This window comes from Cricetulus griseus, chromosome 6 (genome assembly GCF_003668045.3).
Source record: "Cricetulus griseus strain 17A/GY chromosome 6, alternate assembly CriGri-PICRH-1.0, whole genome shotgun sequence".
Taxonomy (NCBI): Eukaryota; Metazoa; Chordata; class Mammalia; order Rodentia; family Cricetidae; genus Cricetulus; species Cricetulus griseus.
Window position 1 is genome coordinate 89,961,624 of NC_048599.1, and position 18,086 is coordinate 89,979,709.

The 18,086-nt window shown below is 36.5% G+C and overlaps 2 protein-coding genes across 2 annotated transcripts; one reads left to right on the plus strand and one right to left on the minus strand.

Annotated features, from left to right (window-relative positions):
- The first annotated feature begins 3,779 nt into the window (after positions 1 to 3,779).
- On the plus strand, positions 3,780 to 4,736 carry LOC100755188 (olfactory receptor 1002). The gene has a single exon (XM_027420944.1). It carries the CDS (start codon positions 3,780 to 3,782, stop codon positions 4,734 to 4,736), a length of 957 nt encoding a protein of 318 aa, XP_027276745.1.
- A 9,162-nt stretch (positions 4,737 to 13,898) lies between these two features.
- On the minus strand, positions 13,899 to 14,843 carry LOC100754899 (olfactory receptor 998). The gene has a single exon (XM_027422633.1). It carries the CDS (start codon positions 14,841 to 14,843, stop codon positions 13,899 to 13,901), a length of 945 nt encoding a protein of 314 aa, XP_027278434.1.
- Positions 14,844 to 18,086: the final 3,243 nt, after the last annotated feature.

Consider the following 18,086-nt stretch of genomic DNA (forward strand, 5'->3'; position numbering starts at 1 on the left):
CATCAGTTAAATGAAGAGGTAATTGTTCCTCTCTTTCCAGTTGCAAAGAGGTCACAAGCGTTCTCACTCTCCAAACATGAAAATGCACTTCCTTCTTGGTGTGAATCGTGTAATCACACACAAAATATCACCCTCATAGCTCTTCCCAGGGTCTCTCAATTGACTTCCCACATTCAAATGCATTCGTGATTCTAACATATTCTATTTCCCTTGTTTACCGAGGCTTGGTTTCTCTCAGTAAAATAAATCCTTTGCACACTGAGAAATTGCATAAAATGATACAAACCTTAAATGCACTGATGGATAAGTTATCACAAAGCTAAAGAATATCAGAACATATTATTTTCTATCTATGATTTAATATCCATCCTCCAACATCTGACTATCCTTTTAGCCCTCTCCGTCTGTAGTAACTGCTGCTGTACATTTAGATCAACTCATTTTTTAATATTGCCTTTATTTTAAAATTCTGTGTATATAAAGCACATACTTTACATGTTGGAGGTAAGAGTTTTATTATAGACACTTCAATTTGATTCACTCTCCAGTATTATTTTCCAAATTAGTAATTCTGCTACATTTTATAGATCTTTTGTACATCAAGGTGACTCTAATTAATAATATTTTATATCATGAAATTATCTAAAAGAATAGATCTCATGTGGTATCATCACAAAGGATAAATGTTAATTAGACTGGTTATTTTCACAATTTATACATATGCCAAAATATCATATTGTATTGTATAAGTATTACCATTTTGTGTGAGCACACTGGGGATTGAATCTGAGTCTAGATATGTGTTCTAGTAATGAACTATCCCCAACTGCATCTATGCAACTTTTATTCATAATATAGATCCTAGTAAATCTAGTAATAAAAATGTGTTAATATTTTCCTCATAGACCTTATCTCTTGGGATTCTGCTTCCTTGAGGGAGTTGAAACCAATTTATTCCCAGTCTTTAGAAAATACTTTACTGTAGCCTGTGCTGAATTAGCTCAGTGAACATCTTATTAAACTTCAGCTGCAAGATGCTATGACATAGTAGTTATACTTCTGAATAACCAGGAACCCTGAAGATGGAAGGTGTAAGTCATTCTATTCTCATATAAACAATTATAAATCTGATACTTCACTGTTACATGAGAAGGTGATTTGTGGCATATTTCTTCTGAAATGTGAAATAATTGATACATAAATACTGTCAGGGGTCAGGTAGCCAAAATTAATTCAGTGACCTGGGAAAGTACCATTTGTTTGTTAACCATGAAAAATAAATTGGACATTGTTTGATTATTTCATCCATCACATGATAGTGGGATTTCTGTTGATGTAGGGATATGGGTGCTGGCATAGGGTAATGCAATATGAAGGAAAGTTTATTGGCTAATCAAATGTTAGAGTTGAGAAGTCTTGTTTTTGGTTGGATCTAACTTATTCACCTGTTCACAGCTCCTTTAATTATAATTAGAGAAAACAAAAGACACATCTGAATCACCTCATTTAAATTGTCAGTCAGCTAGTGTCCAAGGTGAGACTGGAAAACATAGGCTAATAAACTTTTATACAACCAGAATATCATCACACATAGCATTTCAAGTTGAACAGAGCTTAAAAGTGTAATAATTATCAAATAAATTCTATACATTTTACCATCTTTGTTAACAGTGGCAATTATCTGGTACATAGTTTTGTGTACTCTTGTGTGCCTCACCATTTTTCTATAACTTTAATAGCACGACATTAAATGCTTTAGTTCTAACCTCTTGATATAATAATGAAAAATATCAGTGTCCAGAAGTGAGGTTATGTACCTAGAAAATATAAAAATTTTGAAACATTTCTAATACTATGAGTTTTCCTGACCAAAAACTTAGTCATACTCATACAGATATTTTCTCCCCTCTCATTGCCTTTGACACTGGAAAGTACTGGAGGCTTTTCTCAATAATAGCTTTCAGTAAGGCAAAACCCTTCCCACTTTTCCTGCCAGAAAGAAAGTCAGTAGATACATGTCAATAGTTTTTGACAGTACACCCTGAGGTCATAGCACACCCTGAGGTTGGTTTTCTACAATTTTTCAAATATCTATGATTGTTTTGACTGCAAGTCCCTCTTACCTAGTTGATGTGGGATGTCTTTATGTACATTAAGATTATGTGTTGGTCTCATTGCTTGATAAATAAAGCTTTTGGCCTATAGAAAGGCAGGAAAGAGCCATGCAGGAAATCCAGGCAGAGATACAGGAGAAGTGCACAGTCTGAGAGATGCCAGCAGCCACTCAAGGAGCAACATGACAGAGAAACACTAGTAATCCATGGGACACATGATGATACACTGATTAATAGAAATGGGTTGATTTAAATGTAAGAGCTAGCTAGTAATAAGCCTGAGCCATTGACCAAACATTTGTAACTAGTATCAAGTCTCTGAATGATTATTTAGAAATGGCAGTGGGACATGCAGGAGAGAAAAGCCTCCGGTTATACCCTATTTTACTGCACTGTTCCTTCTTCTCTTATTCCTCCATGTTATTTCATTCTTGCTAAATGGATGCTTTCATTAGAAAAATCCTAGATGTTCAGAAAACAAAGGGTATGTAGTTATCCCCTTGGTCATCTTTTTCTATTTTTTATCAGTGGTAAAATATCATATGACTGTGGTCCATGTCATGATCAGTAATGATGTGGAAACAGGATTCCATCAGGAGGATGGATTTGTTTTAAAAACACAACCAGAAATTCCTCATCCCCACACATACAAATGTAAGACATTTCCTCTATACTCACGATATCATTGGGAAACACTCACGTGACCCCATCCCTATAATTTTGCCTCTAGAAGAATGCTATCACATTGAACTCATAAACTGTATGATATTTCAGGCCTGGCTGTTTTCAACTCAGTGAAATGCTTTTGATATCTATTCATGTTATTGCCCATATCATAATTGACTATTTCACTAACTTAGGGGAATTTGGGACATTTCTTGGCTACGATAAATGATGCTTCTATGAATAGTTATGTATAGTTTATTATGTGGATATAAATTATTTCTCTTGGATAAATATGAAATGTCAGTTTTTCTTTCTTAAATCACTTATTTTTCTCTCCAAAGATCCTGTCAACAATCAGTATTTAAGATTGAGCCCTTCATTTGGAGCCACAGAATATATAATAAGTTATGGCTGTGATATGAAGAATTTAGATGTGTCAGAGAATGTGTGACAAAGAGTGTACTGTTTAGCTGTGTGAGTCCTATTCCAAAGTTCTGACTTCTTAGTACACCATTCTATAGCTTAGACATTTGAAAATTTTAACTTAGCATGGAGACTAAATATGTAGGATATAAGCATGCAAGGATGGAGATTATACACATAACACTTTCTTGCCTTTGAGTTCGTTAAGATAATCTATATTCACTGATTCATCCAATTATTTTTTCTCATGTAATGTTTCCTAAAATATCCTTGTTTCATAAACAGAAGTTTTGAGACTGAGACAGACAAGCTAAGCTTGAAGCTAGGAAACATCTAGGACATAAACTCCAAATTTCACATTGTAGGTCTAAAATTATCATCAATAAAAAAAAAGGAAATCAAAGTACTTGGTGAGGTTTGTTACTCACTCAGAGGTACCCAAGCTCTGGAGAAGGTACCCCTAATGACTAGCAGGAAGACAATGCATTAATCTCAAGTTAAGAAAAATTAAACTTCAATTGTAAATTTACTGCAGAGACAAAAAAAATCTTTGTTTTAACACATTGATCCAGAGGAATGAAGCACAGAAATCAAACTGCCGTGACTGAGTTCTTCTTCGTGGGATTAACCAACTCCTTCAAGCTCCAAATTGTCCTCTTCCTGATATTTTTCTGTGTTTATCTTGTAACTCTCCTGGGGAACCTGGGAATGATCATTCTCATTCGTCTGGACACTCGACTCCACATCCCCATGTACTTTTTGCTCAGTCACTTGTCCCTTGTGGATGCCTGCTCCTCTTCAGTCATCAGCCCTAAGATGTTGTCTGACATCTTTGTGGAGAAAAAAGTGATCACCTTCTTAGGTTGTGCTGTCCAGCTTTGTTTATTCAGCCAGTTTGTAGTGACAGAATGTTTCCTCCTGGCCTCCATGGCATATGATAGGTATGTCGCCATCTGTAAGCCTTTGCTGTATACACTTATTATGTCACAGCATGTCTGTGTGCAGCTAGTGATAGGGCCTTATGGAATAGCTCTTATAAGCACTATGGTCCATATCACTTTTGCCTTTATCCTGCCCTACTGTGGTCCAAATCTCATCAATCACTTTTTCTGTGACCTTCTTCCTGTTGTTTCACTGGCATGTGCAGATACTCAGGTGAATAAACTTTTGCTTTTCATCTTGGCTGGGATCCTGGGTGTATTCAGTGGTCTGATTATCTTGGTGTCCTACATTTACATTGTCATTACTATCCTGAAAATCCGTTCTGCCGATGGGAGGCACAAAGCCTTCTCCACCTGTTCTTCACACCTGACAGCTGTCTCGATCCTTTATGGGACTCTCTTCTTTATCTATGTACGTCCAAGCACCAGCTTCTCTCTGGACATCAATAAAGTTGTATCACTATTTTACACCACTGTGATCCCTATGTTGAACCCATTCATCTACAGCCTAAGAAATAAAGAAGTCAAAGATGCATTCATCAGAACATTTGAGAAGCAAATTTGCTACAATTTGCAAGATAAAATAGTATAGATATAATGAACATTATTAGATATCAATTATCCTATTTCAGTTTTTCTTTCTATCACAAGAAGTTTAGACCTTTAAGCTGAGATGTATGTATTATAGGATGTACAACTTTAGCAAAATTATGAGACCTTGTAACTAAAAAATGATAGACTCTGTTAAGCTCTGAAACAATAAAACTTAGTAAGCAATGAACTTCATAATATCTCAGCTCTGCTTTACAGGAGGCCAAGTTCCTATATTACCTTCTGTAATAGGATAAATCATAATGTATGGTGGTTTTTGGAATACGGTTGCAGAGAGGGAGGAGTGATGAGTAAAGGAGTCAAGACCATGCTGAAGAAACCCATAGAAATAGCTGACCTGAACAAGGGGGAGCTCATGGACCTCAGACTAATAGCTTGGAAGCCATCATAGGAACGTTCCAGACCCCCAAAATGTGGGTCTCAGTTAGGAGGCCTGGACAATCTATTGGGCCTCTAGTAGTAGATCAATATTTTTCCCCAGTATATGAATGGACTTTGGGAGCCCATTACACATAGAGAGATACTCTCTCAGCCTAGACATGGGGGAGGGCATAGGCCCTGCTCCAAATGATATGACAGACTTTGAAAGATCCTTCATAGAAGGCCTCACCCTCCCTGGGGAGCAGATAGGGGAGGGAAGGGGGTCAGTGGGGAGCAGGGAAGGAGGGGAGGGAGAGGGAACTGGGATTGACATGTAAAACAAGCTTGTTTCTCATTTAAATTAAAAAAGAATGGTCCCATAGACTATTGTGTTTGAATGCTTGGCCCATATGGAGCAGCACTATTAGAGGTGTGGTCTTGTTGGAGTGGGTATAGTCTTATTGGAGAAAGTGTGTCACTGTGGAGGTGGGCTTTGAATACTTTGGCTCTCAATCAAAAGCTAATGTGGCAGTCTCCTTCTGCTGCCTAGGGATCTAAATGTAGAACTCTCAATGCCTTCTCTAGCACCATATATGCCTGCATACTGCCATGCTTCTCACCATGACAATATTGTACTAAACCTCTGAAACTGTAAGCCAGCCCCAATTAAATGTTTTCCTTAATAGGAGTTGCCATAGTTATTATGTAACTAATATTTTGTCCTTCAACTCAATGGTAAATATTATTTAAACGTTGAATAGATTCTAATATGTTTATAATGTTTTTGACTTCTATGAAACAATAATAATCCCCAAAAACATTTTAAAATAATTTTGTATTTTCAGATTATAATATAATTACACATTTCTCCCTTCTTTTTCTTCCCTCCAAAGCACCCACATACCCCCTCCTTCCTCTCTTTCAGATTGATGACCTCTTATTTCTTTACTTGTTGTTACATACATAAATACAGCATGCTCAGTGTGTATAATGTTGCTTGTGTTTGTGTATATGTTTTCAATACTAACCATTTTGTATTAGATGACCAGTTGCACTCTTCCCTGGGGAAGACTATTTCTCACATTTCTATAGTTCTTTGTTAGAATAAAGACTTTTTGAGCTTTCCCACAACCATATTGTTACTGCTTTGGAAAACTTTCATTTTTGCTGTATTTGATCATATACGTTTCCTACTAAGACTGCCTGACACTCCTGTTCACTTTGACTGTCCTTTAGACTGATTCATCATGGAATGAAGGGTCCTTGAAGGTTTTCATAGGGAATTATTCTAGTAAACTCAAAACTGTACATTCCTTCTTGATCCTTTCAACATGCTGATAAACATTTCCATTATGTAGTCAGTTTCACCACCCAGGTCTAGCATTTTCACGGCCTTTGGAGTTAGATCAAAAAGAGAATGCCTTTTTCTTCTGGTCTCTGGGAGGATGTAGGAGCAATAATTCGATTTTCAGCAACCAGAGTACATAGATGGATAAGCAAATGAAATAAACTGTCCCAAGCTTTTGCCAGTTCTCTTCCTTAGCTCTCTGTTGTTTGTTTTTGAGATTTTATTTCAATTACATTTCCCCTTTTCCCTTCCTCCCTCTAAACCTCCCATATACCCTTCCAAACTCTCCTTAAAATGCATGGACTCTGATCATCAGTTGTTATTGAATGCACATATGTATTTATACATACATATATATTCCCGAATATAACCTGTTGAGTCCACATAATGTTGCTTGTGTGTATGTTTTGGGAGCTAACCATATAGTACTAGTCATCCAATCAGTGAACTCTTTACTGAAGAGGGGAACTTCTCCTGTTCCCTGCTTTTCTCAGTTGCCTATAATTCTTTGTGTAGAGCTGAGTCCCTATGGACTTTTCTCTGTCTACTTTGGCATGTTTATTGGTATCATCCTTGTTCAGCTCACATTTGGGAAGTCATATTAGTGAGACTTTGAGTGTAGCTTCTGATGTTACTAAGGGGCACAGTCTTTCAGCAAACTCCTTTGTCCTCTGGCTCTTAGAATTTTTTTTGACACGTCTAACCCTGAGCCTTAGGTGTAGGAACATTTTATAGATGTATCCACTAGGACTGGGCTCTAAAACTCTCATTTTGATTGGTTGTGAGTTGGGTCTCTCCATGTTGAAAAGAAAAATTCCCTTGATGAGGATGAAGACTACACTTATCTGTTGGTATAAGAACAAATCAAGGGAGGCCCTACCCTCTCTGAGGAGTGGATGGGAGGTGGGAAAGGGGAAACATGGGAGGACAGGAAAAGGGAGGAAGGGGAACTGGGTTTGGTATGAAACTGAAAATAAATAAATAAATTTTAAAAAGAAAATATAAAAACAAAAACAAAATGTTTAGATAGTGTTGTTAGATGTTATATTGGTTTAGCAAACTAGTGGTTACAGATTTCTCCTCCAATAACCATAGTTTTCCTAGCACTGAGTAGTCAGGTAGGCTTCCAGTACCAGGCATGGCTTCCCTCTTCTTTTTTTCCCCCACATTTAAGTATGCATTATTTATTTACATAATGCAAAGTATATGCTAATGGATCTTAGAAAGTGTTCTCTTCAGAGTCTTACAATTTAGTGGAGGAAACACACATAAACATAACTACTATCATTATGACAAATCCTGTTAGTATTAACACCTCAAAAATAGTAGTCAGGGGCAAAGAGTAAACCAGCAGCCAAGGGGAGCCACACTGCCTGTGCTAGGGGCTCTAAGCAATCCTTGGGCTTAGAAACAAAACTCCAAGCCTAGAAAATCAACTTGTGATCTGCTCTTATCAGGTGTACATCAGATCATAAATTAGCACATGGAAATCCAAAGTGACTGGCAGTTGTGAAAAGGAACTCAGAGAAACAGCTGTTTTCAGGGATAAGGTTGAAAATACAGAAAAATGGCTAATAACCTTCCTGTTCCCTCATGTCATCCTCACCCCTCCCCTTCTCCCCTTCTCATTCTCCCAGCTCCCTCTCCCCTCCCCCCAATGCTCCCAAGTTGCTCAGGAGATCTTGTACCTTTCCCCTTCTCCAGGGTAACATGTATGTCTCTCTTAGAGTCCTCCTTGTTTTCTAGCTTCTCTGGCAGTGTGGATTGTAGGCTGGCAATCCTTTGCTCTATGTCTAAAATCCATATATGAGTGAGTACATGCCATGTTTGTCCTTTTGTGACTGAGTTACCTCATTCAGAATGTGTTCTTCTAGTTCCATCAATTTGTCTGCAAATTTCAAGATCCCATTGATTTTTTTTCCAGCTGAGTAATACTCCATTGTGTAAATGTACCACATTTTCTGTATCCATACTTCAGTTGAGGGGCATCTAGGTTGCTTCCAAGCTCTGGCTATTACAAATAATGCTGAGATGAACATTTTTGAACAGATGTCCTTATTGTATGAATGTGCTTCTTTTGGGTATATGCCTAAGAGTGGAATTACAGTGGAGGAGTGTTCCCCTTTCTCCACATCCTCTCCTGTCAGAATGGCTAAAATAAAAAGCACCAATGACAGTTTATGCTGGAGAGGATGTGGAGAAGGGGGAACACTGCTGGTGGGAGTGCCAACTCGTACACTTTGGAAATCTGTATGGCAATTCCTCAGGAAAATGGGAATCAGTCTACCACAAGATCCAGCAATTCCACTCTTAGAGTCTGGGTTACCACACTCAACATTTTCTTTTATAGTTCCATCCATTTACCAAAAAATAAAAAAATAAAAAAAAATAAAAAAAATAATAAATCACTTTGCTTTTCTTTATCACTGAATAGTATTCCATGGTGTATATGTAAAACATTTTCTTTATCCATTCATCAGTTGTAGAATATTTAGGTTGTTTCCATTTCCTAGCTATTGTGAATAAAGCAGCAATGAACACAGATGAACAAGTACCTGTGGTGACAGGTACTGAGTCTTTGGAACTTATGTCAAGCAGTGGTACAGCTATGCCATATATTAGATTTATTTTTAGATTTTTTCCTCCCTTCACCCTCTGCTTGAGTGAGAAAAATACCAGGAGAGGCCAGACCATCCAGAGTTGCACACACTGATGTCTTGGACCATGTACACCACTGGGTGACAAGAAGAGATAGAGAGACACCACTTGCCCCCACTGGCAGAGGAGATGGGAAGACAACAGAATAAGAACACACTCAACAACAGAAAGACCAATATGAGACTAATATGACTCCACACCAGCAAGAGCTGACAAGCCCAACACAGAGGAAGAAGAGACTGACCTTAAAATCTACTTTATAAAGATGATAGAGACCCTTAAAAAGGAAATGAGAAAATCCCTTAAAGAAATAGAAGAAAAACAAAGAAAAACTTCAATAAATAAATAAATCTCCTAAAGAATCTAAAGAAAAAACAGCCAAACAAGTGAAGGAAGCACTCAAAACAGTTCAAGGCTTGAAAGATGAAGTAGAAACAATAAAGAAAACACAGGATGAGGGGATGCTAAATAAATGATCAGGAACTAAAGATGTAAGTATAACCAATAGAATACAAGAGATGGAAGAGAGAATTTCAGGTGTTGAAGACTCACTAGAGGATATACAGTCATCAACCAAAGAAAATCTCAAGTCCAACAAATCTCTAACACAAAATATCCAGGAAATATGGGACACCATGAAAAGACCAAACCTAAGAATTTTAGGTATAGAAGAAGGTGAAGAAATACAGCTCAAAGGTACAGAAAACTTGTTCAACAAAATCATAGAAGAAAACTTCCCAAACCTAAAGAAAGATATTCCTATGAAAGTACAAGAAGCTTACAGAACACCAAATAGACGGGACCACAAAAAGAAGTCCCCTCACAGTATAATAATCAAACTTACAGAATAAAGAAAAAATATTAAGAGCATCAAAGGAAAAGGGCCAAGTAACATATAAAGGCAGACCTATCAGAATTATACCCTACTTCTCAATGGAAATTTTAAAAGCCAGAAGGTCCTGGATAAATCTTCTACAAAACACTAACAGAACATGGATGCCAGACCAGACTACTATACCCAGTAAAGCTTTCAATCACTATAGATGGAGAAAACAAGATATCCCATGAAAAAACCAGATTTAAACAATACGTATCCACAAATCCTACAGAAAGTACTGGAAGGAAAACTCCAACCCAAAGAAGATAACTACACTCACAAAAACATAGGCAATAGATAATCCCACTTTACCAAACACCAAAAGATAAAAGAGAGGAGAAGTCCACACATAATAACACCACCAACAACAAATCCAAAACAAACAAGAACTAACAATCAATAGTCATTAATATCCCTCATTATCAATTGTTATGATAAATCTTTCCATGACCCGCTTGAATTCTGCCTGCCATGTGGATGGCCAAAATAATATACAAAAACTTATATTAGGTTCAAATGGTGAAGCTAATGACTAGGATTGTCATCTGTTATCTCAGTCTTAATTATTATAAATCTATATTTTTATAAGACTTATCTTGTCAGATGCTTTCCATTGGTGTCCTCCCTTGCCAGTGGAACACATGGTAAATCTGGAGGAAGAGAGTGCCCACTTCCTTCTTCCTTGTTTATGTGCGAGTCTCCCTGCTATGTCATTTCCTGACTGGATCATCACTTCTTTACTACATTTCCCAGAATCCTCTTTGAATCCTAGTCCTGTCTAACTTGCTGCCTCATTGGCCAAACAGTACTTTATTCAACAATCAATAAGATGAACATACTCAGAAGTACATTCCCAATCAATCAGTGGTCTTAATTGCTTATAAAAGGATACAGGCTAACAGAATTGATACGAAGACAGAATACATCCTTCTGCTGCATACAAGAAACACACCTCAACTTCAAAGACAGACATTACCTCAGACTAAAGATTTGGGAAAAGATTTTCCAATCAAATGGACCCAAGAAACAAGCTAGTAGAGCAATCCTAATACATAACTAAAACTAATCTGAGGAGATATAGAAGGATACTTCATCCTAATAAAGGGAACAGTTAATGAAGAAGATGTTACTATCCTAAACATATATGTACCAAACTCGAGCACCAAATTTCATAAAAACATGTACTGCTGAATTTAAAGACACGGTTTTACATTAATAGTAGATGATTTCATTACATGACTTTCTCTAATAGACAGGTCATCTGAACAAAAAAAACAGAAAAAAACTTCTCTTATTAGTTTTAGTTTGGAGTCTTTTGTCAGATATTAAGATACTGATATATGCTTGCTTTTTGGTCCCATTTGATTGGAGTAGTTTTCTCCATTCTTTTGAGGCAGTGCTTATCTTTTCATTTAAGGTATGTTTCTTGTAGACAACAAATGAAAGGATGTGGCCTTTGGATCCACTCAGTCTAGCTAGGTCCTTTGCTCAGAGAATTGAAGCATTAATATTTAAAGTTTTTACTGAAATGTATATTAATTGTGGTCATCAGGATGTTGCTTTTTGGTATTGGTATTTGTGTTTTCAATGTCATTTTGTTTCAATAATTATGTCTTCATATTTCTCCTACAATATCTGTGTTGTAATCAATATTAACACTCCTGCCTTCCTCAGTCATATAATCTGCAGATAACTGTCTAGTTAGGGATCACTCAAAAATAATATATTAGTCACAATACAGATAGCATCATACCTATACAATGGGTTACACAAATAATTGCTATAGAATTGGAGGTCTTAGAGAAATACATATGATTCAGAGAATATAAGATAAGCTGTATTCAGATTATTTCACTACAGATATCTTGGGGCATACTGAAATACAACACACTGAGACACTTATGTAGCTACATAATAATGGAGAATTATCATAGGAGGGAGTGATGGAAAGAAAAGGAAAGGGTAAAATGATGTATAAATGATGTATTTTGGTGGTGGTGGGAGGGGCTTTTACTGGTCTAGAACCAAGGGCCATACTTGAACAATACACACAAGTTATATTCACAATAAAAGAGGCACAGTATGCTGCTTAGCTCACCAGATGTGCAAGCAGTACATTCCATCCCAGAAATACTGTCCCAGCCCAAATATTAAATAGCACAGAAACCTGTCAGTGTCAAGTGGGGAGGGGGCAGAACAGAAAAGGGACTCGTTAGCACAAGCAATCCTGTGACTCGATACACAATGATACAGGAGAATCTGTGAAACTCAAAGTTAAAGTGGTGTGAAAAAATTTCTTTCAAAAGCAGGATGGAGCTCTGTTAAGCCAAAGTGGGAAGTTAACTTGGGTCTCAGGTTCAAAAGCAAGTCCATGCAATTTGCTGCTAAGAATTATACAAATTTAAAAAACTTTGTTTCTGGTGTGTTTCTACTTCCTGATAAAGAACTAACTTTTGTATATGAAGTATCCTCTTGTTATGCATCCAAGCCTGACCTAATGAGCAGATTCTGATCATATCCTCCAATAAATGAAGCTAGAAAAACACAGCAGTAGTCCATCATAAAGTGAAAAGGTACATCTGAGCAGAGCCTAGGAGAAGCAGAGAATATGAAAGAACTGGGATCCATATGTAGATGAATAAAGCTCTAATTTACCATCAATCTATTCTTGAGTAAGTAATTAGTATCCACAGTTAAGTGTGTGCTCTTTCACCATTTCACTAGTTTCTACACAAATGTATATGTATGCAGATGTAATTCAAATATCCCTTTGAAAATCTAAAAGTACAGCAAAATTATTTGAATCTGATTTTTTCCATGTTACTATAACAATATAAAATTGTTTTCTCCTTGTCATTCATTTTGTAAAGCAACAATATTTATAAAAATGATCTTTTCTTATAATGGAGGGTATTTGAGTTATCTCATCCTGTTTCCATCCTTCTCCATGTACTGCTGCTATATGTATAACTGTTTGCACTGGCATATGAGATACAGATATATAAAATTGTTTTCTGAAGAAAAAAACCAATGTAAAATTATCATTTTCTATAGAAGCTACCAAAAGTCTTTAGGGATTAGGATTGGATCATCATCAAAAAGTTTAAGTATATAGTCAAACAGGAAGCTTATCAATCATTATTAAAACAAAAACTTCCAATGTTTCAAGTGAGATGGAACCTACTGCATTGGTAAATTAATTATTCTTCCTTAGTTGATTTAAAGAAAAAGCAAAATTAACTTTCATATATTTGTTGATTTGTACTCTCATATATGTTAATTGTCTACTGATTATTTTCCAAGTTAACTACTTTTAACCTTTGGTTTGTTAATATAAATCTCTTTTATACATTATAAATGTTATTAATGATGGAACATATTTGAAAACATCTTTGCTTCTATTGTATTTTATTTACATGCTTTGATTTATCATTTATAGCATTTAGTTTTATGTCTATATTAAAAAAGAAATACACATATATTCATATAACATTCATCCGTTATCTTCTAGCATATATGTACATATCTCTTCTCAGTATATCTCTATTATTTGGCTAGAACTATCACATTGAAAAAGGCTGTGTAAAATAAGTATTTAGAAGAATCTTGACTTTGGCAGAGAGGGGCATTAAAAACACAGTTTCCCTGTGTGTGCCCCTAGACATCCTGAAACTAGCTCTGTAGACCAGGCTGGCCACCAACTCAGAGACTTGCCTTCTTTCCCTCCCAAATGCTGAAATTAAAGGAGTTTGCCACCACTGACTGGAATGTCTTGACTTTTCAAAAAGACTACAAACTGCATTAGTAGGTTCATCGTGTGACCTCTAATTCCCATGCCAGTGGTCTTTAACATAAATTTTTCACCAAAATATTAAGTCTGACACAAAGAGAATTCTGTCTTAAGCACCTATTAGGAAGTGCTTCCTCTCCAATGTTCTACTGAATGCATCTTTCACCTCTTTGTTCCTCAAACTGTAGATGAGAGGATTCAACATAGGGATCACCACAGTATAAAATAAGGAGATCACTTTATTGATATCCAAGGAAGAACCTGCATTGGGTCGAACATAGATGAAGAAAAGTGTCCCATAAAGAATAGAAACAGCTGCTAGGTGAGAAGAACATGTGGAGAAGGCTTTCTGCCTTCCATCTGCAGTCTTGATCTTCAAGATAGCCACCAGGATGCAGATGTAGGAGACCAGGATGATTAGACCACTAGTAACTCCTATCATTCCAGCAAGGACAGAAAGCACTACCTTGTTAATCCACGTGTCAGCACATGCTAATGAGAGCAGTGGGGAAACATCGCAGAAGAAATGATTTATGGTGTTTGGACCACAGAATGGTAAGCAAAAAGTCAAGGTTGTATGAGTTGTGATATTTATAGCAGCTAGGACATAAGGTCCTATGACAAACTGCACACAGACACTCTGGGACATAATGAGTGTATACAGCAAGGGCTTACAAATAGCTGTATACCGATCATATGCCATGACAGCCAGGAGGAAACAATCAGTTGTCACAAACAGACCAAAGAACCACATCTGTGCAGCACAGCCCACAAAAGAGATGATTTTGTTCTCTGCAAAAATGTCACACAGCATCCTGGGAGCTATGGAAGAAGAGGAGCACACATCAACAAAGGACAGATGACTGAGAAAAAAGTACATAGGTGTGTGCAACCTGGAGTCCCCCCATATGAGAGTGATCATGCCCAGGTTACCCCCCAGGGAAACAAGATAAACAAGAAAAAAGATGATGAAGAGGACAATCTTCTGATAGAGTTTATCTGAGATGCCAAGAAAGAGAAACTCGGTCACTGCAGTTTGATTCTTTTCTTCCATTGTTCACTTTGGACCTATCAAAAGAATAAGAATTATGGCTTACTGAACTCAGTCTACTGATTTTGAAGTCATTGTCAGATTATCTTCAGTAGGTCTATTACAGACAACTCAGAAATGTTGTTGAACTGTAAGAATAGATCTAGGAAGTCATGCAAAAATCCTGTGCAAACTTCAGTAACTTGAGCACTTTGAATTCTGTACCCCCTTCTCATAAAGAATTGCCTAGAATGTGATGTAAGGCATTTGACATGATAATTACTATTTAGTTTACAACTTACTATGTGACCTGTATTACTTAATTATGGTCACTACCAGCTGCAATAGTTTTTAATTCATTTTTCTTACATTAAATATTCTGTAATGGATGATTGAAAATGTTATTAAACTGAGAAATAATTAATATTCTTAAATTTTATGTCTGGGTGGTTGTGCAAATTCCCTTCTAAACCTTGGAGGTAGCTTACTCTTGATCTCTTTGGATTCTGTAGCTATTCCCATCAAATGGTGTCTGCCTATATGATGTAAAATCCTTCAGATTAAAAAATAGTATTTTAAATAATAATTATAATACTGCATTTGGAAGTAAAGTTATAATTGATCATATTCATGAAGTTCTTCCTTTAGAAATATAAAAATGTAGTTCTTGGCAAATATAATGCTAAAAGCAGCATCATAAAATGGAAGAAATTGAGTGAGGAATGAGGTAGTAGAAAAGTCTCCTGACAGCATAATTATACCTAAAGAATATGATATCATCAAAGGACATCAGAGGCATGCCTCTGACATCAATAAATCTGATAAATGTTGGCAAAAACGTGAATGAAAATTGTAGGGGAAGGAAATGTCTACTGAGATAAAACAAAAGATTTCACAAGATTTGCAATATCTTATGTAAATTCTTAAGTACAAATTATGAAATCAATTCAATGTATGGGAGATGACAAATGTATATTTTGCAATTGTGACTTGTAGTAAAAATTGTGCATATTCCATGTATAATGTAGTGGTTTTAAATATGTATATTGTGTGAAAGTTGTTCAAATTACTATGAGAATGTGGGCTAATTAAATTAGTATGTAATATTATACATGGCCATGTTTTGTTCATACTTGTGAAGGGTATGAAAAAGACTTAAGGACACTTAAACCCTCCTAGCAATTTTCAAGAATATATGCATTCTTATCAAAAGTTGAGGCAATGAGGAATCACAGAGACTCAACTGACAATCAGGGAGCCTGTGTAAGTCTGACCTATGTCCTCTGCACATATGTTATGGTTATGTAGCTTTGTGTTTCTATGGGACTCCTAACAGTGGGTGTGATGGCTGTCACTGACTCTTTTGCCTGCTTTGAGGACCCTTTTCCTCCTACTGGCTTGCCTAATCCAGACTTAATATGAAAGGAAATGCCTGGTTTTATTATAACTTGACATGCCATGTTTGGTTGATATCCCAGGAGGCCTGCCCTTCCTTAAGGGAAAGGAGGAGTGGGGGTGGATAAGAAGGGATGGGGCACAGGGAAGAGAGGAGGGAAGGGAAACTGCAATCAGGATGTAATATATGAGAGAAGAATAAATTTTAAAAATAAAGAAATCTTTATTTTAAAAACAATCAAATTTCAAACTGTACCTGGTACTTCTCAGTATTCCAAGCACATCCTATAATGCAAAATACAATGTACTCACTTCTTTAAAGATACCCTTTCTGAATCTTCTTTAGTTGCTTCAAAGACAACAATCATTTTCTAAAACACAGGGAAAAACTTTGACAGCCTTCATGGCACTGGCCCTTCTGAGATGGATGACTTTCTAAGCAGATAGATAAAAAGATGAACTTCCTATCCTGATGGGCCTAGACATAAAAGGAGAAGAATTAACCTAATCCTTGGCTCCCTTGCTTTGAAAAATAAGGGACCTGAATATGTGATCTTAAAATTATTCAGAAGCAGGTCCCTAAAGAACTTAAGCCTCAGGGGTTTACCTCTGAAGGGACAAATCAACTAGATATCAATAGTATGATCAAGTACAGTTTGTTTAAGTGCATGCATCTTTTCTCAAAGAGAATATTCCTAATGAATTGTATGTGAGTGTGTGTGTGTGTGTGTGTGTGTGAGAGAGAGAGAGAGAGAGAGAGAGAGAGAGAGAGAGAGATTGAGAGAGAGAGAGCACATTCTTCCTGAGACCCTAATTGTCAAAATGCCCCTCTTTTTTTAACTTATAATGACTCTTAAGTAGACTATGTTAATTAAATAAAGATGTTATATCATGATATTGCACCCATGCATTTGAGCTTTGAACACATTCACACTGGGACTAGTATTGTTCCAAAGTCTCTGATTCACCGCACACTGTCTAATTGTGGGTCTCTGTATCAGTTTCCATCTTCTGAGGGAGAAAACTTCTCTGATGATGGCTAAGCAAGACACTGATCTATGGATATAAAAGAATGATGTCCTTAGTCATTTTATTGCTCCATTACTTTAGGAAAACAATAGTATTTGGTTTTCTACTAGATCCATGGCATATCTAGTTTGAGATTTTTGGCCATCTGAAAGTGTTGGGGATGGTTTCCATCTCATGGAGGGGACCTTAAATCCAACCAGGTAGTGGTTGGTTACAACCACAATATTTGTATCACTGTTGCACCTGTTTAGCTGGTTTGGTATATACCTTTCACCTCTGGTTACATGCAGAGCACTTTCCACCACCATGAACACTAATCAGTAGTGATGAAGGCTCTAGTGAAACACCAGCTCAAGTTTGCCATTTCACTTGGTGGTAAAAATATATATATATATATCTATTTAGGGTGCTGTCTTCCCTGTTATTTGGTAATCCTTTCATAGATGTATGTATTTCAAGAAGCTACTATTGTGGTGTGTTTCCATATGACCCCTCATATAGCCATTAATGTTAGTTGTCCCTCCATGAATTCCCTCATTTACCCACATCTTCCCTCTCCCTCTTCATTTAATCTTCCCATTTAAATATATATTTTCTTTTCCTTTCCTCAGAACATCTCCCCCTGCTCCTTAGTCCCTTGCTCTATACCAAATGTCTATGGATATAAATGTTGTACTGTGTTAGACTAATAGAAGACAACAGCAATCAACCACATGTAAAACAATTTCATGACATATTTGTCATTTAAAATCTGAGTTGCATTTAGAAAAATCTTGGGATGATCTTTTTTCTAGTTCCATCCATTTATCTGGGATTTTCATTTCATTTTTAACAGTTAAATAA

Bases quoted from the DNA above. Each gene is read 5' to 3' on its own strand.
- LOC100755188 (XM_027420944.1), top strand. From the start codon at position 3,780: ATGAAGCACAGAAATCAAACTGCCGTGACTGAGTTCTTCTTCGTGGGA.
- LOC100754899 (XM_027422633.1), bottom strand. From the start codon at position 14,843: ATGGAAGAAAAGAATCAAACTGCAGTGACCGAGTTTCTCTTTCTTGGC.